The following is a 20,607-nucleotide window of genomic DNA, read 5'->3' as shown; positions in this document are numbered from 1 at the left end:
TGAATGAGAAGTTTGATTCTAAGAGGACGATAATTGCTCTATGATAATTGCTCTATGATAAATGCACGTCAAGCCTAAGGAGTCTGGGGGAAATAAAGAGATGTGTTTTAGATTGCTCCAGTCTGACACAAAGGATTTGGAGCAGCACAAAATTCAGCAAGAAGAAATCTTGAAAGAGATAAACAAAGTTGTTGCGGCAAAAGACTCAGACTTCCAGTGTCTAAACAAGAAGAAGGAAAAACTGACAGAAGAGTAAGTACGGCCTCTGCAGGCCTTCAAGGGGCTTGTGCTGGAAGGCGGCTCTTGGGGCTCTGTCTCCCTTCCAATTTGCTCTAGTACTGCTGGTGCTTTGTAGGCTGCAGAAGCTGCAAAAAGACATCGAGACTGCAGAACGCACTGAGGATCATCATCTGCAGGTGCTTAAAGAGTCGGAGACCCTCCTGCAGGCCCGCAGAGCAGAGCTGGAAAAGCTGAGAAGCCAGGTAGGGCAGCAGACCCATCGAAAACCAGCTCATGCTGCTTGGAAACCTACATTTGTGTTATGATTATAAAAAGTAATACATGTTTGATTGTAGAAAAGACTGGAAAATACATAATAAAGTATAAAGCATAAATGAGGCTATATATCTTAGTGCTTAAGAAGAGAGTCCAACCCAAATGTGAATCTCAACTCAGTACGATATATTACTGAATAAGTGAGTCTCAAAACACAGTATGCTCTGAGATCATTTATGTTAAATGTGTTTATGTATACTTGTGTTTGAATTTTTAGTCTATACCAAAGTACAAACATGGTCATCTGATGAGGGGGGGATTGTGAATATTTTCTATTCCTTTTGCATGTCTGCATTTTCTGCTTTTCTGTAACTAAATATGTATTGCCCTTAAAATTATAAGTTTTAAATTTACAAAATTTTTTAAACCCTTGCCTAACTTCCATTGCCAAGGTGGTTGCCAATTGGAATAAAATATAGATATGAAAGTTCTTTGAAAACCATAACCTGAAGGACAATCATTATTATCATATTGTTGTTTTTGCTGTGATTTAAGTGTTTTTACCTATGTGAGCTCAAGGCCTTTATTAGGCATTTTATGCCTGCAGCCCCCCAGCCTGGCCTTCCTGACTCTTGCAGCTAGGATTGTGAGAATTAGACTACCTCCTTATTTCCCCACACAACCTTTAGCTGGACTAAATATTCTCCATCTCAGCACTTTGTCAGGCTTTGCATTCTTTACTTTTCTTTAATGCAGGTAACAGGTCAGCAGCAGGAGATGGCTGTCTTGGACAGACAGTTGGGGCATAAAAAGGAAGAGCTGCATCTACTCCAGGGAAGCATGGTCCAGGCCAGAGCTGACCTCCAGGAAGCGCTGAGACTGGGAGAAACTGAAGTAGCTGAGAAGTGCAGTCACATCAGGGTACATTTTTCAGTAGTTTTTCTTAAGAGTCCTAGTATAGTCCTGTAGATTTATTTTGAGATATTTTCATTGGTTTCCCCCTAAAATGCAAATATAAATTCCTGCATCTTGATGCCTCTGTAACAAGCTTGGTGTTGTGCTATCTATCCATGCTGTGGCTGCCATGCATAGCTCTCCCCCTGTGTTGTTTTCTGGACATGCCCAAGGTTTTATGCCTCTGTGCCTTTCTCATACTGTTTCTTCTCTAGGAATTCCCTTTCTGGGAATGTCCAGATCCGACCCAGCTTTCATGGCCCAGCTTCATGCCACTAAGAAGACTTCCCCAACTTTTCCTTTACCCTGGAAGGAGTTTCTCTCGATTCTGAGTTTAGTAGCACTCTGCACATTTCCTAGGGCACCATAGCCTTTCGTGATCAAGTTTCTGTTCCCTGCCTTATTTCCCCACCAGGTGCTAAGCCCCTTGAGGGCAGGAGATGTGTCCGAGTCAGCCTTTTTTCTCTGCAACACATTGCTTTGCTCATAGTAAATATTGCATATAAATTTTAAATGAAGATAACGTGTTACTTTTTTACTTCTATTATACTGAAGTATGTTAGTGTAAAATATAGTGCTGTTCTTGATGTAAAACTCAAAATGAGCTTGTTTCCAAATGAGAATTTCTATGAAATGAGACAGTTAATAACAGAACTGATTTTAAAGTAATTTCTATTCATAACTTGGTGAAGGTGGGTTGACTTTTTTCTTTTCTTTTCTTTTCTTTTTCTTTGCACAGGAACTAAAATCTCTTCTGGAAGAACTGAGTTTTCAGAAGGGAGAACTGAATGTCCAGATTAGTGAGAAAAAAAATCAACTTTCACTTATAAAGCAGGAAATTGAAAAAGAGGAAGAAAATCTCCAGGTAGTTTTAGGGCAAATGTCTAAACATAAAACTGGTAAGTTTAAAGTTTAACCTTATTTCTAATCAAAGAAAAGCAGATTATAAAAGGAATATGATATTTTCTGCCACTCAAATTAACTAAAAGCAAAATAATCATCTTCATTGCTGACCAGGGTGTGATGAAAGAAGAGCACTTACAGGCTGTTGATTGAAGTATAAAATGGAACAACCTTCCAGTGTCTTAAGACTATTAAACTCACACCTGTTAAACCGGGTAGCCCATTTCCAGTTATCTAGAGAGGGCAAGCGTTTATGTACATCGCAGCAATATTTATTTTCTCTCTCTTTTTTTTTTAAGAAGTAAGCCTTTATTTCCTTGTTTTACAAATTAAGTTGACTGAGTCAGTTATTTGCAACAGAAATTGTAATGACAAAATTTGGAAACAAGTGACTAATTTAAAAACCATATTTTGGGCTTCCCTGGTGACATAGTAGTTAAGAATCCGCCTGCCAATGCAGGGGACACGGGTTCGAGCCCTGGTCCAGGAAGATCCCCCATGCCGCGGAACAACTAAGCCCGTGTGCCACAACTACTGGGCCTGCACTCCAGAGCCCGCGAGCCACACTCCTGAAGCCCGGGCACCTAGAGCCCGTGCTCTGCAGCAAGAGAAGCCACCGCAATAAGAAGCCCGCACACCGCAACCAAGAGTAGCCCCCGCTCACTGCAACTAGAGAAAGCCCGCGCACAGCAACAAAGACCCAACGCAGCCAAAAATAAATAAAATAAAATTTTTTAAAAAAACATATTTTAACATTTAATGACATGTAAAAATGCTGATGAAAGGAGAGTGAAAAAATAGATAAAAACTGAATATTGATTGTAGTCCCAATTTATTTTAAAATATATATATGTGCGTGTGTCTATTCGTGTGCGTGCACTCCTGGTAGGGAATACATCAAAATGCTATTGCAGTAGTGATTGTCTTTGGATGGTAGGATAATGATGGGTTTTCATTTTTTTCTTTTATACTTTTTTCAAATTTTCTATAATGAACAAATATTTTTATAATCAGATAAAAGTAGTTAATATTTAAAAATCTATATTTCAAAGGACAAAAGAATTGTTATATAAATGTTAGCTGATATATTTTAAAGTTTTTCCTATTTATTTTGATTTAAATTCTTTTAGGTAGGGTAAGTACTTTTTAGAACTAGGTCTCTGTTGAATGTTTTTGTTTAAATGTTTATAACAAATTAGTGTTTAGCAATACTTTTAAAGGCTTTTTACATTCAGAATACAATTAATTAGCTCCATTAATTCAGCACAACAAATACATTTTTATTATCTTTTGTTCCTTGTATCAGCCAGTAGCATTATTTTCTGTTTCATTTTGTAAATGTTTCCACATTCATTTAATAGCCTGGACCATGCTTTGTTTCTGTTAGAACTAAAGAATATTCTGGACATGTTGCAACTTGAAAACAATGAGCTGCAAGGTTTGAAGCTACAACATGACCAAAAGGTGTCTGAGTTAGAGAAGGCTCAGGTTGAAGTGCTAGAGGTAATAAAGCTGTTTTACTGGTAGTGAACCGCGGTCTTTCTCAGTTTGCATGGTTGACTCCTCCTTTATCTGCTTTAGGAGAAACAGGAGTTGGACAGTTTGCAGCAGACAGCCCTGCGACAGAAAGGGGAAATGGAGTGGCAGAAGCAGCTCTTGGAGAGGGACAAACGAGAAATGGAGCGAATAACTGCTGAGACCCGAGCACTGCAGTTGTGTGTTGAGTCTTTGTGCAAACAAAAGGAAGATCTCGAAGAGAAATGTGATGGCTGGGAGAAGAAGTTGGCACAAACCAAACGGTGAGAGCAGGAACAAGTAAGCTTGTAAGATCCCATCTGGAAGGCTAAAGCATTATTAACACACTATTCAAAAAATTGGAAAATTGAGAAAAGGCAAAAAAATACAAAATACGCCACAAACTCAGTATCACAATACAATACACCAATAGCATTTTGGGGTGAATTTTCCTTTTAGGTTTTTTTTTTTCCCCAAAAGCATTTTTTAAAATAACTTGTTGTGATTTTTTTTTAAATAAAAAATATATGCTTGTTCGTGTGTAGGAAGACCCAATCTTAACCCATTGTTAAGATTCAGTTCTCAAAAAAAAAAAAAAAAAAGATTCAGTTCTCCTCAAATTGATCTATAGATTCAAAACAATCACAGTCAAAATCCCAACAGGGGGCTTCCCTGGTGGCGCAGTGGTTGAGAGTCCGCCTGCCAATGCAGGGGACATGGGTTCGTGCCCTGGTCCGGGAAGATCCCACATGCCGCGGAGCGGCTGGGCCCGTGAGCCATGGCCGCTGAGCCTGCGCGTCTGGAGCCTGTGCTCCGCAACGGGAGAGGCCACAACAGTGAGAGGCCCGTGTACCGCAAAATAAATAAATAAATTAATTAATTAATTAAAAAAAAAATCCCAACAGGTTTTTAAAATAGAAATTGGCCATCTGATTCTAAAATTCATATTGAAATGCAGAGGACCTAGAATAGAATCTAAAACTTTTTAGATATGACACCAAAACAACTTTGAAAAAGAAGAACAAAAGTTTAGGGCTAATACTATGTGATTTCAAGACAGTATACAGCTATGGTAATCAAAACACTGTGGTATTGGTATAAAGATAGACAAAAAGGTCAATGGAACAGAACAGAAGTCTGCAAGTAAACTCACAAATATATGCACAACTGATTTTGACAAAGATGCAAAGTAGAGAAAAGATGGTGTTTTCAAAAACTGTTGCTAAAAGCACTACGTATCAAAAACCAAAAAAATTTGGTTTTGGATACATATAAAAATTAACAAACATAAATGTAAACCAAAATATAAAACTTGTAGGAGAAAACGTAGGGGGAAAAAATCTTTGTGGCCTTGGGTTAGGCAAAAATTCCTTAGATAAGACGCTGAAAGCATGATCCATAAAAGAGTAAATTGATAAAATTGGACCTCATCAAAATTTAAAACTTCTGTTTCTCAAAAGACACTGTTGAGATAATGAACAGACATGTCACAGACTGCGAGAGAAATCCTGGCAACCATGTATCTGATAAAGGACGTGTACCCAGGATATAATGAACTCTCAAAACTCAGTAATTAGAAAATGAAGAACCCAATTTTTCAAATGGGCAAGAGATTTGAAATTTTATTTAAGAAAATATATGGATGGCAGATAAGCACATGAAAAGATGCTTGGTATCATTAACCATTAGGGAAATGCAAATTAAAACCACAATTAGATATCATTACACACCTAATAGAATAGCTAAGATTAAACACTGACCATATCAAATGCTAGCGAGGAACTTTCATACACAATTGATGGGAGTATAAAATGTTAGTAAGACCAGTTTGGAAAATAGTTTGGCAGTTACTTAAAAATGCAAGCATACACCTAGCAGAAGATCTAGCTTTCTCACACCTAGAGGTGAAAGCATGTGTCCATACAAAAACTGTACACTGATGTTCATAGCGGCTTTATTTGCAGTAGCCAAAACTGGAAACCTAAATGCCCATCAGCTGGTGAATGGATTAGCAAATTATAGTATAGCCATACCATAGAATACTACTCAGCAATAAAAGCAATGGAGGATTGATACAGACAAATTCATGGATGAATCTCAAAGTAACTATGCTTACTGAAAGAAGCCAGACGAAAACCAGTCCATAGTATATGATTCCATTCGTGTAAAGGAATGCATGCTCATACATATCTGTTTTTTGGGTAAATCCTATTATACATACAGTGTGTTTCCTGCATTTTCACTTATCAGAAGTTAGTGATCCATTTTAATCATGTTTTTTAAAATTAATTATTTTTTGGCTGCGTTGGGTCTTCGTTGCTGCGCGCAGGCTTTCTCTAGTTGTGGCAAGTGGGGGCTACTCTTCGTTGTGGTGCGGGGGCTTCTCATTGCAGTTGCTCCTCTTGTTGCAGAGCACGCACGGGCTTTAGCCACATGGGCTCAGTAGCTGTGGCTCAAGGGCTCTAGAGCACAGGCTCAGTAGTTGTGGCGCATGGGCTTAGTTGTTCCGTGGCATGTGGGATCTTCCCGGACCAGGGCTCGAACCCGTGTTCCCTGCATTGGCAGGTGGATTCTTAACCACTGCGCCACCAGGGAAGTCCTTAATCACATTTTTGGAATTATAAGTGCTATCCATGTTATCCCTGGTTTTTATAAAACTTCGGTTTAGCAAGTCACTTTTTGAAATGATAAACATTTCCAAATGTTCTATTTGGAAAGCTGAAAATAAGATTTCTTTTGAAAATGAGTTGAAGAGCCTTACATTGTGTTAATATTTAATAACATTTAATAATTTGGTAAATTATTAATATTTATTAATATCACCAGACTCCACAACTACATTGTGAAATATAACACTATTCCTTAGTTGTCGCGTGTGTGTGCTTAGACATTTTGTATTTGACAGTCTAACTTATTCTCCATTTGTATTGTAGGGTTTTAGCAGCTACAGAGGAGAATAGCAGAACAAAGCAATCAGACTTAGAAAAGTTGGAAGTGGATGTCAGAAAACTGCAGCAGGAGCTAGACCAACTAAACAGAAACAAACTCTCACTGCATAAAGACATCGCAGCCATGCAGCAGCAGCTCCAGGGTATGAGGCAGCACAACAGGAGAGATGTGACTTTCTTCCTTTTGCTAGATTCTTTATTTAATTGTTTGCTTTCGTATTACAGAAATAATTCATGCTACAGGGCATGGGGCTTCTTTTAGAAGTGAGAAAAATGTTCTAAAATTAGGTATGGTGGTGGTTGTACAACTCTGTGAACTTACGGAAAGCCATGAAATTGTATACTTTAAATGGGTGGAAAATGCATGGTATGAGAATTACATCTCAGTAAAGCTATTTTTTAAAAAAACTAACTCATATTCTTTAGAGAACAATTTAAAAACATAGCAAAATGACAAAATAAAAATTACTATTCACCTCACTCCTCAGAGATAATTTCTATTATCAATTTAGTAAATATCCCTCCAGATTTTTCCTTGGGGCGTGTGTGTGTGTGTGTGTGTGTGTGTGTGTGTTTAGATTTAAAAACAAAAACAAAGATGCAAATAACATCTTAATTACCAACTCTTTATAAAGCCTTGTGATTGTTTATTTATAAGTTACTAAGTAATTCTAGCCAGCAGTATGTGTCCTGGACGTGATGCAGGTGTTTCATATAATTTTATCACTTAATCCTTATAACATTTTTATGAGGTAGAAACTATTACTTCATGACATTTACAGATAAAGCAACTTAAGCCTAGTTTCCTTGCGACTCGCCTAAGCAAGAAGTGACTTGCTCAAGCTTACACAGCTAGTAAGTGACAAAACCAGTACAGATATAAAATTTATTCCCAAATTGTCTTCCTGAAGGGTTGTACCAAATTTATATTTTTATCAGCAATGTGGAAGATACCTGTTTTTAAACCATGCACCTCATCAACATGAGGTATTATTATGTGTAAATTTTCATTGTGAGGTTTTGCACATGTAACATGTCTTTTTTTTTTGAACATGCAAGTCTTTAAAAACGTGGGCTCCAGGTCCAGATCTGGATTGCGCATGTACCTCTCTTTTAGCCTTTAATAAGATAGGGTGGCATAGTCATACATTTAACAGAAGGAAGTATAAATTCACTTCTACTCTACTTCTCTGAGTGGACCGATAGGAATCTGGAACATGTATACATAAGTATTTCTTACTTTATGTAAATGTTATTTCTGTAGAAAAACGGGAAGCAGTAAACTCATTACAGGAGGAACTAGCTGATGTCCAAGACCACTTGAACCTAGCAAAACAGGTAAGCCTCACAAAGGTAATCTTCTAGTAGTGTCCTGAAGGCATGCAGATAATTGGTTGAAATAACAAATCAAGTAGGCTGGTTCCTTTTCACATGAGCAGGTCCCTTAGAACCATTTATAAAACACAAATATAAGATATACAAAAATTTTGATGCAGAGCAGTGATTTTCCAGTTTATTTTATCCCTAGAATTCTTTATTCAAACAACGTTTTACTCGAAGCTAATAAGTAAGGTCATGGCTAAAAGAGCCCAACAGTCCCTCAGCAGCCACTCTGGGGGCTTCAGGGACCAGATGGACCATCTCTTACCCATGGCACAGATGAGGCCTGCAAAGGCTGGGCTTAGATTTGATCACTCGTTGAGCTGCAGAATCATGGCCAAATCTGGGCCTTCATCTTGTCAGGTGTTGAATAGAGCAGATTCTTTTTTTTTTTTTTTTTAATTTATTTATTTGGCTGCGTTGGATCTTTGTTGCTGAGCACGGGCTTCCTCTAATTGCGGTGAGCAGGGGCTGCTCTTCATTGCGGTGCACGGGCTTCTCATTGTGGTGGCTTCCCTTGTTGCGGAGCACAGGCTCTAGGTGCACGGGCTTCAGTAGTTGTGGCACATGGGCTCAGTAGTTGTGGCTCGTGGGCTCTACAGCACAGGCTCAGTAGTTGCAGCGCACAGGCTTAGTTGCTCCGCGGCGTGTGAGATCTTCCCAGAGCAGGGCTTGAACCCCTGTCCCCTGCATTGGCAGGCAGATTCTCAACCACTGTGCCACCAGGGAAGCCCCTAGAGCAGATTCTTTTTACCCTTGTACTTCTGATCATCTTCTTAAGGTAAGTCAGTGTTGTCCTGTGAGATTATTGCCAAAATTTGAATTTCAGAGAAACTCAAGCAAGTTTTGGGCCTCAGTTTCTACTCTGTAAATTACAGGTTAGATTAGACATCTAAATTCTCTTCCTTCTACCTTTAAGATTCTGTGTTTTAAGATATATAAAAATGAAATTAGGGCTTCCCTGGTGGCACAGTGGTTGAGAGTCCACCTGCTGATGCAGGGAACACGGGTTTGTGCCCCGGTCCGGGAAGATCCCACATGCCATGGAGCGGCTAGGCCCGTGAGCCATGGCCACTGGGCCTGCATGTCCGGAGCCTGTGCTCCACAACAGGAGAGGCCACAACAGTGAGAGGCCCGCGTACCACAAAAAAAAAAAAAAAAAACTTAAATTATTCTATCTCTTTTAAGAAGTCTTATACAGGTTCGTATGAATATTTTCTGTGTTGTTAGAAATATGGTAACTTTTCCTAAAGTGCTTAATTGGGGTTCCTTGAAGAAAGAAGTATTTATTGTTTTCTGAGGTTTTTTTTTGTTTGTTTAGTTTTTTTGGCTGTGTTGGGTCTTTGTTGCTGCGCGTGGGCTTTCTCTAGTTGTGGCGAGCGGGGGCTACTCTTCGTTGCAGTGCGTGGGCTTCTCATTGTGGTGGCTTCTCTTGTTGCGGAACATGGGCTCTAGGCACACTCGGGCTTCAGTAGTTGTGGTGTGTGGGCTCAGTAGTTGTGGCTTGCAGGCTCTAGAGCACAGACTTAGTAGTTGTGGCGCAGGGGCTTAGTTGCTCCACAGCATGTGGGATCTTCCCGGACCAGGGCTCAAACCCGTGTCCCCTGTATTGGCAGGCGGATTCTTAACCACTGCACCACCAGGGAATTCCTGTTGTCTGAGTTTTTTAACCTGTATAAATATTTCAAATAGTAGCAAAACCATGACTTTAGGTTCATTTTCAGAGTTAAGCCTTATTCATAGCTTTTCTTAATCTTAGCAATCCTGTGAGGTGGGTGTTGTTTACTCCCATCTCAGTGACAAGGCAGCTAAAGCTCGGAGGAACTGAGTCTCTTGCTGAGGTTCTGACATCTCTGTCATCCTAGGTACTAAAAAGAGGGAAGCCAGTGATTAAATTGAGTTCCAGGTACCTTTGTATGTTTGTTGAAATAATAAAGGATATGGAACTTTTACGCTTTCATTTTGTCAGACTTAGTAGATAGATGTAGCTGTGGCACTAGCCACCTGTAATGAAGGTGGCTTTGTCCGTAGTTTCAATTTGTTCTTTCACCTGAAGGACCTGCTCCACACCACCAAGCGTCAGGATGTACTGCTCAGTGAGCAGACCAGGCTCCAGGAGGACATCAGAGAACAAGTAAAGAAGTTGGAAGTCTGCCGAAAAGAAGAGGAAACAAAACAACAACAACTGCAGGTGTTTCAGAATGAAGTTGAAGAAAACAAGGCCAAACTAGCCCAACAGGAAATGGTACTGCACATCTATGACGTTATATAAGAGGAAACATTTTATCACTTGTGTGAGCTTTTTTCCCCTGGCAGAAAGCTGCTGAGAAGTATCCCCCTTGGGACTAGCTTCCCTTACCTGCCCTGTGTGACCAGAGGGGATTTTACACCAACTCTTTGACTCCCTTGGTATTAATATTACAGGCCATTAAGACCATAGAACAGGCCCGGTAAGGAGTCTTGAAGGCCACGTGCCAGTTCCTGCTTGAATCCCCTCCTCACATGCTGGCCAAACAGTTTTCCAGTCCCTACTTGATCACCTTTGTAAAGAGAACTCACTCTCTGTCCCCATGGGTTGTTTTCTACTTTCTGTTGAACTGGAATCTATCTAGTGTCCATGAAGATTCCCTCAAGACACTGGGTATTTGTTATTTTATGACTAACTAAGGTTGTTCTCTATTAAGATGTTTCAGAGACTCCAGAAAGAGAGAGAAAGTGAAGAAGAAAAATTAGAAGCCAGTAGAGTGACACTGAAGGAGCAGCGGCACCAGCTGGAAAAGGAGATAGCAGACCAGCAAAGCAGACTGGAGCAGGTGCTGACCAAGGTGTTGGTGGCTGAAGAGCGCATCAGGACTCTGCAGGAAGAGGAAAGGTGGGGTGAGACCCTGGAGAAGACGCTCTCCCAAACCCGTATGTATTCTGGAACATTGCACTGAGGGCGGGGAAATCTGCTGATTGTCGAGTAAAATGTGCGAAGGAGTCCCAGGCCCCAGCTATAGCCCAGACGGGAGGCACAGGACAAGCACAGTGGGAAGAATGGTCCCTCATTTGATCCTCCCAGCCCTGTGAGAGAAGAGGAAACAGGCTCAGAGGGACAGAGAGAATTTGTCTTTATGGAGATAGGATTTGATTCCAAGACTGTCAGGTCTTTTTACTTTTACTGTATTGCTTTCTTCGAGAGTGCTGTCTCAAGGAAGTGGAACATTAAGGCAGAGAAGTGCCAAAAGGTGCTCTAAAGGCTTTCTATAAAGTACATTAAAAATGTTGTTCTACCTTGAGTGAACTCAGTGGACTTGGGACCTGAAAGGGTTATTATTCCTTTATTCCCTGGGAACTCTTGATGCATCCAGACCCAACCATTTCATTAATAAACTGAAAGCTAACAAATATGCCGAGTCTGACCATGCCAGAGGTGTGAGAAGTGAAATCTGGGCGGGGTGTTGCTTTACAGAGGGTGATTAGAAAAATCTGTGTTAAATATCACTGTTGGGGCTTCCCTGGTGGCGCAGTGGTTGAGAGTCCGCCTGCCGATGCAGGGGACACGGGTTCGTGCCCCGGTCTGGGAGGATCCCACATGCCGCGGAGCGGCTGGGCCCGTGAGCCATGGCCGCTGAGCCTGCGCGTCCGGAGCCTGTCCTCCGCAACGGGAGAGGCCACAACAGTGAGAGGCCCGCGTAACGCATAAAAAAAAAAAAAAAAAAAAAAAAAAAAAATCACTGTTGTGCATAAGCGTTATTTATTGAGTACTCACTATGTACTAGGTGTTTGCATACACGATTCCCATTAAACACCAGGAAATACGTTTCTTCTGTAGAAAATAAGATGTGTGCCATTCCAAATCCTGTGTTCTTTCCTCTGCGCTGCTTCCCATGAAGGAAGAAATACTGTGTGTCCCCCTTTATTAAAATTAGGTTTATAAAAAACATTTCAGTAGTCTGTTCCATGTTCCCTGCACCTCAGGGTTGGTGCTCTCTGGTCTCAAAGACTCAAAAGGGAAGACAGTAGCTGTCTGTCACTTTGGGATCAGGCCTCTGGGAACAAATTACATCAAGAGGCACCCTTCTCTGGGCTTTTTTCTGGGCCTCTGGTGTGGGTCAAGGGAGATCTGGACGACTGAGTGATGGAGCAAAGTGCCTGAGTGGGTGGCATGTCGTTGTGGAGTCTGCCCACGGCCAGCCCAGAGCCTCGGGCTAAACTACCTAAAATGCTCATTTCAGAACGACAGCTTTCAGAACGGGAACAGCAGTTACTGGAGAAGTCAGGCGAGCTTCTGGCTCTGCAGAAGGAGACGGACTCTGTGAGGGCGGACTTCAGCCTCTTGCGGAACCAGTTCCTGACAGAGAGAAAGCAAGCCGAGAAGCAGGTCGCCGGCCTCAAGGAAGCACTTAAGATCCAGCGGAGTCAGCTGGAGAAGAACCTTCTCGTGAGTATCTGCTGCCCAGGCAGTTTATGAGGAGATGACGCCTTTACATTTTTAACTAAAATACTTCTTCAAGGTAGAGAAAATAAATTACCTGTCAACCAAGTCCCTAACCCAACTGTGGTTTGTGGTGCATTTACGTGTAATTTGTTCCTGAAGCTGATGGTAGATTTTGCCAGAGTCTGGGCTCAGCCCTAGAGGAGCTGTCTGGCTGGCTGGAACGATGGTCGTGTGCACAGACGATGTCAGCACTGAGCAGAGAGCACCCTCAGCGGTCCAGCCTCCCCAGCAGGGTCGAGGAGGGGGCTGGGGAAGGAAAGCCTCTAAAGACATTCTTACCCAGCTGCAGTCTGTGCTCACAGGTTTTTCTCATCGTGCCCTTTTTGGTCAACGTCAGTTTTAATTAATCATTATCCTAAAACCGGGAAGCTCAACCTACCATGGTTTTATCCCTGGAGATAAACTGTGGGAGGTGACACTCAGATGAGTTCAAAACAGTGTATGGTGGGTGGAGGCCAGTGGGCAGCAACGAGGGCTGTCACAGGAATGGATTTTTCTAACACCCTTTGGAGGAATTAATGTAGCCCTGTTGAATGGTACTTTCCAACCAGGTGTGTTTCCCTAAGGGTGATAACACTTACAACCAGTGATGGGCAACATGATTGTAAAGATAGTATGTAGATGTCTAGATTTTAATCCTCCTAGGAACCCTATGATGGGGGCTATGGTTAACATCTTACAGACAAGGGAAAGTAACCTAGTATCAATGGTAATGTTGCAGATCTAGGATTCAGACTCTGGGCTGACAGACTGACCAACCACATGTTTACTCCCAACCACATGTTTACTCCCAGCTCTACCACAGCTGCTAAAGAAGGCAGGTAGATTATCCCCATTTTATAGCTGAAGCCCAGACGAGAAGTGAAGTCACAGAGCTAGTGAGTGCGTAAGCCAGCAACGCACACCTCCAGAGTCATCCTCCTCCTCTGGTGCTAGGAGCAAAAGCAGGAGAACAGCTGCATGCAGAAGGAAATGGCAACCGTCGAGCAGGTGGCCCGGGACAACCACGAGCGGGCCAGGCGCCTGATGAAGGAGCTCAGCCAGATGCAGCAGGAGTATGCAGAGCTCAAGAAACAGGTGCGCCCACACCCCACGGGACTCGGGCAGAGCTTTGTTTCTTCAGTAGCTCTTTTAAAAGGAGTATTTCTTTGGGAAAGTCGTGAAAAGCTAATTAATCAAATCTGTTTTTCTAGTTTTGAAATGTAGAAATCTACCTCCACAAGAAAAAAAGTGTTTGTTCAAAATATACTTTTTTAAATTAATTTTTATTGGAGTAGAGTTGCTTTACACTGTTGTGTTAGTTTCTACTGTACAGCAAAGTGAATCAGCCATACGTATACATATATCCCCTATTTTTTGGATTTCCTTCCCATTTAGGTCACCACAATGCATTAAGTAGAGTTCCCTGTGCTATACAGTAGGTTCTCATTATTTATTTTATAAATAGTATCAATAGTGTCAAAATATACTTTTAAAATGCCCTTAAGTTCAACAAGGTTTTTATGTTAGTTTTTGAAAGAAAAATAGCAGCTCTTCAGCATAAAATTTTATCATGTCCCAAAGCACTATATTGAAACGTTAGATTTTATGTCAGAAACAAGTCTATAAGAGCCAAACCCCTGGGGAAGGAAAAAATGACCCCCGGGAAAACCTTTGATAACCTGTAATGTTGCCAAGCTGAGGGTGGGAAAGCAGTTCACGCTAGATGGAGAGTCTAACCCTAGACCCCCCTGGTGTCCCTTAGCCATTGGCAGCAGCTGGGCCACCCCAGAGCTCTAGTCTAGTCAGGCTGCTGGGGCCACTCGGTTGACCCTGCTACACCTTGTCCTTTGGGTAACCCTATGTGGCCATTCAGTTTCATCTGTGCCTATAGCCACCCACCCCCAGCCCTGACACACACACACACACACAAACACACACAAATAACTTTTATTTAAAGGCCCCCCCCAGCCTCTGCAAACTTGGAAGGGCAGTTAGAAGTGGGTATGACTGTAATATCTTCACTAAGCTCTTTATTATGGAGAGAGCCACATAGGGTAGTCTCAGGTCTTAAACACAAACTGTAAAACCTGAGGAAACCTCCAGACTGCCGAAACCACCAGATTCTTCACCCATAAAATGAAAACATTGGACCAGATCTTTTCTAAGGCCCCTTCCAGCATTAACATTTATAATCTAGATCACTTACGGCTTGTTTAGGTAAATGGCCCTTTTCTCATTTGGGTACCACTAAGGTGCTTTGTATAAATTCTCACCTAGTTCTTGCATTTCGGGATGCAAGGTATTATCTTCATGTTAAATGAGGTAAGAGGTTCAGAAGTTAGCTAACTTGCCCTAAGTCATACTGGTAATGTTTACTGGAAACGAGATTGGAATCCAGCTCTGTCTAGCTCCAGAGAGACCGACTTCTATAGAGTAATGCACCTTCAAGGAACATGGCACCCATGCTTTTCTAAATGGAAGTTGCTTCAGTCAAATGTCAGTAAAATCGCTTACTTGGTAGCTTATAGATACTTGGAATAGCTGAAAAATCACAAGTTTTTACCATTCTAATCATAGTAATTAACATCTGTAGGTCGGTAAATACATGACACATGTATTTAAAACATTAAATTTAAATCATTAACAGTTCAATTCCAGGTAGTCCCAAACTTTACATAGTAGTTATTTGACTCTCACTCACTCCTTAGATGGAAAACCAAAAAGATTTGGAAAGAAGACAAATGGAAATCAGTGAAGCAATGAGGACACTTAAGTCTGAAGTGAAAGATGAAATCCGAACCAGCCTGAAGAATCTTAACCAGTTTCTTCCAGAACAACCAGCTGATCTGGAAGCTGTTTTGGAAGGGAATGAAAACCTAGAAGGAGGGCTGGAAAGCTTGAAAGAGAACTTTCCATTCCCCGTGAGTGACAGACCATCACCCTTTGAAGAAAAACTGAATTTTTCTCATGTTCACATAATGGTAAGGGTTTATCCTGCTATTGTGTGGACTTCATCAAAAGATAATTTGGTTCCCACCTACCCTAGATAAGCTCAAACACAGAGTTGAGGATGGAAGAGGGTTAGAGGCGGGAAAGGTGGGTTGGTTACTGATGGTGGTGCTTAGAGACTCTCTGTTTCCCTTTCCCTCTGAAAAAGGATGAACACTGGCGTGGAGAAGCACTCCGAGAGAAACTGCGTCACCGTGAAGATCGACTCAAGGTTGCCCTTTTAAAAGAAAAATACAGTATAAGATACTTGGCATATTGAGGAGAGTGGGGGAAATTGCTCTGTTGCAGCTCTCACAGCAGTTTTTTTTTGTTTTGTTTTTTTTTTTGCGGTATGCGGGCCTCTCACTGTTGTGGCCTCTCCTGTTGCGGAGCACAGGCTCCGGACGCGCAGGCTCAGCGGCCATGGCTCACGGGCCCAGCCGCTCCGCGGCATGTGGGATCCTCCCAGACCGGGGCACGAACCCGTGTCCCCTGCATTGGCAGGCGGACTCTCAACCACTGCGCCACCAGGGAAGCCCTCACAGCAGTTTTATAGATTACACGTTCGAAGCTCAGAGAAGGATCTCTTTCTATAGGCAGCTGAAAACAGGTGTCTAGAATAGGTCATTGTTGACCTAAAAATTTGGGGGTTAAGAGTTTAGGTGGGAGTTGGAAAATGAGATTGAGTTAGACAGAACAAGAGAGGACAGAATGCATCTTTGGAGAACGGCCACTTACAGCGAGGGCTGAGAAGAAGCCATGGCCATTTACAGCGAGGGCTGAGAAGCAGCCATGGGCGGTACCAAGTGAGTGGAGGCCCTTGACATCAAATAGCCTCCAGCCACATGTGACTGTTTAAATGTAAATTCACTTTAATTAAATCAGGTTAAAAATTCAGTTCTTCAGTTACCACATTTCACGTGCTCAAAGGCCACACACAACCAGTGGCTACTACAGTGGGCAGCACAGATATAGAACATTCCCGTCATCACAGGAAGTTCTATGGGACAGCGCTTGCTGTTGACTTTAATGAGAGAATCGTTTCAGAGGTACGGTGGGGAAGCCAGAACGTAGTATGGGGTTGAGGATTACATACCTTGTGAGAGACTCTGAAGATATCCAGTATAAACCAATCTTCTAAGTCTGGGCAGTAAGGAGAGAGAGATGAGGCAGTCATTTAATGGGGAGGCCAGGGATGCTGAAATCCTAAGTGTCGTGACAGCAGAGAGAACAGGCTGAGTTAAAGGCCCAGTTAATGACAACACAGAGAGTAGCCATCTGGCACCTCCTTTTTTTTTTTTTTTTTTAAAGGACAAGAAGAGAATTTTCAGCAGCCATTCCTATTTTATGATAGTCAGATTTGCCTATCAAATGTTAAACATGGGCTTTCCTGGTGGCGCAGTGGTTGAGAGTCCGCCTGCCGATGCAGGGGACACGGGTTCGTGCCCCAGTCCGGGAAGATCCCACATGCCGCGGAACGGCTGGGCCCGTGAGCCATGTCCGCTGAGCATGCGCGTCCAGAGCCTGTGCTCCGCAACGGGAGAGGCCACAACAGTGAGAGGCCCACGTACTGCAAAAAAAAAAAAAAGTTAAACATGAGGAAGGTACCCAGTGTTCTAATATGTTCTACCATAACACTTTCAGGCCCAGCTTCGACACTGTATGTCCAAGCAGGCAGAAGTGTTAAGCAAAGGGAAGCGGCAGACAGAGGGCACTTTACACAGCTTGAGGAGACAAGTGGATGCCTTAGGGGAATTGGTCACCAGCACATCTGTAGATTCCACGTCATCACCCAGTCTGTCTCAGCTGGAGTCTTCCCTTGCTGAGGACTCCCATCTTGGACCAAGCCAGGTAGGAGGAAGCTCTTCACAAGGGGTCTGACTTATACATGGAAAGTACCTGAAAGCTTTGGGGTCCATAATCTTGAGGAGACTCAGAAGGATATGAATGCCACCTTCAAATCTCTGAAAAACTTGTCTTAGGAAAGACTTGCTTTTTCATGGTCCCTGAGGAGACTGGAATCAATTGGTTGGTAGATGTATAAAGAGGATAAGCTGATGATTTAGGGAATAGCCTAGGAAACTGGGTGACCTGTCAGGGATATAGTTAATTCTTCTATAAATGCCTTCCACTTCTGGATATCCTTATCGTCTACTTGGTCAATATAAAGAGTTTAGGGAATTCCCTGGTGGTCCAGTGGTGAGGACCCTGTACTCTCACTGCTGCGGGCCCGGTTCGATCCCTGGTTGGGGAACTAAAATCCCATAAGCTGGGACTTCCCTGGTGGTGCAGTGGTTAAGAATCTGCCTGCAGGGGACACGGGTTCGAGCCCTGGTCTGGGAAGATCCCACATGCCGCGAAGCAACTAAGCCCGTGCACCACAACTACTGAGCCCACGTGCCACAACTACTGATGCCTGCGCGCCTAGAGCCCGTGCTCCACAGCAAGAGAAGCCCGTGTACTGCAACGAAGACCCAACGCAGCCAAAAATAAAATAAATTAACAACAACAAAGTTATAAAATCCCATAAGCTGTGCGGCACAGCCAAAAAAAAAGTTTAGACCTCTGAAATCAACTTGAGTCCCAGTTTAGTCTGTCCATTTGGGAAGATGACTGTGCCAACTGTTAATCCTCAGCAAAGTTTGAACAGAGTTTGAACTCTTAACTGAGAGTCTATTAGAAAAAAACCCCTGGATTTCACAAGTTTTCTATGACTTACATAAGGTTAATAATTATTTAGGAGGAACATAAAATATACTCATGGAATCAGTAAGTAACACAGTATTACTGTCAGAGATGGATAATAGCTACCATCTTGTGTGCCTACTGTGTGTGTGTACTAAACACTTTACATATCTCATTTACATCCTGGGAAATAGGATTTATCCCTCTATATAGATAAGGAAATTGTATAAAATGAAAAATGTCAAGGTCACAGCAAAAGACAAAACCAGGACTTAGAGGCTAATCTTTCTTTACCAGAGTGGTATATTGTATGGTTGAGCCATGAGAACATTCAAGGCCAGTTGCATCTTTAATAGACACACAGCTCGCTCATTAGCAGCAGAGCCAAGATTTGAATGATTACCTTAAAACCTTCCATGGTAGGATCCAAGTCAGATACAGGCCAAAACCATCATGGGCCTCAGGGCAGGCCTTGAGGAACAGTGTGTCAGAGGCACAGAGCATTGAAGAGTAGATGACTCTGGAGGTAAGAGAGCCCAGAATAGTGGGAGATGAGTAGACAGGGGTTTGGGGGCCAGGTTAAATTCTTAGCTCATGGTGGCAGCCAGAAGAGTTCAGGTGCTCTAAATCCAGGAGTTAACAGAGGAATGTTTGAGGCACAAGGAGTAGAGTTTGTTAGAATTGTTTTGGACTCTGGAGTCGTAATCTAGGTCTACGTGGGATAAAAGTCTGAACTAGGTTGGAATTAAGAGACTGGCTTCTGAGCCTAATGTTTTCTCTTCCTTCGTTTCAGAGCTCCTTCCAAGTTCTACAAGGTCCGTCACAATCACTAGACGGTTACCGACACTGATGCCATTCCCAGCCTCCTGCTCACAGGGTACATGTTACAAAGAGTTCTTTTAACCTGCACTTTCAATTGCAAGCTCTTGAATTCTAGTTTATCATACAGTCTTAAGAAAAGTAACCTTCTGACTTTTCTCTTGGATAATTTCATACGGTGGTTCATCTTAAAACATTTTTCCGAAGAGGTACTCAGTATATATTTTACCTGTTAGCCATGATGCTATCATTTAATTCTGTTAACCTAGTTAAAACCTGTTTTTACTGTTGCAAGGGTTCATCCTGACTTTCTCATCTTGTTGTAGGAAAAGAGTGGCTCAGCCAGATGGAGGAAAACTGTCTTGCATAAATATGAGGAAATACCTTTTCCACTACCTCACCAACTTCATAATTAGAATGCCACTTGCTTTTTATCATGAACCAGTGAATTCAAATGCTGAAACTCCACTTGTACAATTACCGTCAGGGTTTTTGTAAGTTATCTGTACATATGGGAACAACTGTATACAATTTAAACCAGGGTCCTAGATGGCTGAGGGTTTTTTCACTTTGAAATGCATTATTACAAAACCAATCCTGATTTGAATCTATAAACTGGTAAAATCCATAGTTAGAAAGGTTAAAAAAAAAATGTACTTAAGCCCCTCTTCATTAACAGTGCCAAGTTATTTTTGGATTTTGTTTAAAATCTGTATTCATATAAAAATAAAAGATAAAGTAAATTTGGGTCAGATTCTGACTTTACACTTCACGTATCTACACTTAAGCCATAAAATTTTTACCTAAATGTCAGTCTTTCAAGTGATTTTCCATCTCTGCCTGCAGGTTGAAATATGTTGTACCTATCAATGAATATATTTTATCACTTGAAAATATCTGTTATAAAACTATTATATACACTTCAGGTGCTTTTCCTTAACCAAAAATATTCTGTGGTAGAAAATTAGAACTTTGGACTTTGGAGAATCTGACCCAGTGGTAAATTCAAATTGCGTTCAGTCAGACTTTGTTTTAAAATATCCCCAAGGACTCTTCTAGGCCCCTATACAGCTTTTGAACCATAACAGGTATTATATACCATGTTACTATACACAGTATAGCACAGTGAGTAATCTCTCACCACCTACTGAGGTTTATATTCCTAAAAAGTTGTTTGGCTAGAGCTGGACCATTAAGATATGGAGATATGGGATAGGGACTTCCCTGGTGGTCCAGTGGTTAAGACTCCACTCTTCCACTGTAGGGGTCACACAGGTTCGATCACTGGTGGGGGAACTAAGATCCCTCATGCCACGTGGCACAGCCAAAAGAAAAAAAAAACCAGATACGGGATAAATACAATTAAAGACAATGAAAATGGCATAAAATTTATTAACACATTAAGTTCCAGAAAACATCTACTTCCAAAATAAAACTGATTTGGTAGTTATATTCTTT

General features: G+C 41.8%; 1 protein-coding gene across 4 annotated transcripts in view; it reads left to right on the top strand.

Moving 5' to 3' along the window:
• Positions 1-19,892, top strand: part of CNTRL (centriolin) — an 85,507-nt gene extending 65,615 nt beyond the window's left edge. For 2 of the 4 annotated variants that reach the window (XM_032633800.1, XM_032633804.1), the window contains 17 exons: positions 112-252; positions 356-482; positions 1,252-1,416; positions 2,189-2,348; positions 3,740-3,855; positions 3,934-4,151; positions 6,801-6,958; positions 8,080-8,153; positions 10,252-10,440; positions 10,880-11,105; positions 12,413-12,618; positions 13,612-13,752; positions 15,366-15,638; positions 15,815-15,877; positions 17,290-17,496; positions 19,124-19,207; positions 19,476-19,892. In XM_032633800.1, coding sequence (XP_032489691.1) covers positions 112-252; positions 356-482; positions 1,252-1,416; positions 2,189-2,348; positions 3,740-3,855; positions 3,934-4,151; positions 6,801-6,958; positions 8,080-8,153; positions 10,252-10,440; positions 10,880-11,105; positions 12,413-12,618; positions 13,612-13,752; positions 15,366-15,638; positions 15,815-15,877; positions 17,290-17,496; positions 19,124-19,180 — 2,521 coding nt within the window. In that variant the 3' untranslated portion in view covers positions 19,181-19,207; positions 19,476-19,892. The remainder of the gene's footprint in view (positions 1-111; positions 253-355; positions 483-1,251; positions 1,417-2,188; positions 2,349-3,739; positions 3,856-3,933; positions 4,152-6,800; positions 6,959-8,079; positions 8,154-10,251; positions 10,441-10,879; positions 11,106-12,412; positions 12,619-13,611; positions 13,753-15,365; positions 15,639-15,814; positions 15,878-17,289; positions 17,497-19,123; positions 19,208-19,475) is intronic. The other 2 variants (XM_032633802.1, XM_032633801.1) reach the window with 1 other exon arrangement.
• Positions 19,893-20,607: the final 715 nt, after the last annotated feature.

Source organism: Phocoena sinus, chromosome 6, assembly GCF_008692025.1.
Source record: "Phocoena sinus isolate mPhoSin1 chromosome 6, mPhoSin1.pri, whole genome shotgun sequence".
Lineage (NCBI taxonomy): Eukaryota > Metazoa > Chordata > Mammalia > Artiodactyla > Phocoenidae > Phocoena > Phocoena sinus.
The sequence above is the reverse complement of the archived record's forward strand: the minus strand, read 5'-3'. Positions and strand labels throughout refer to the sequence as shown.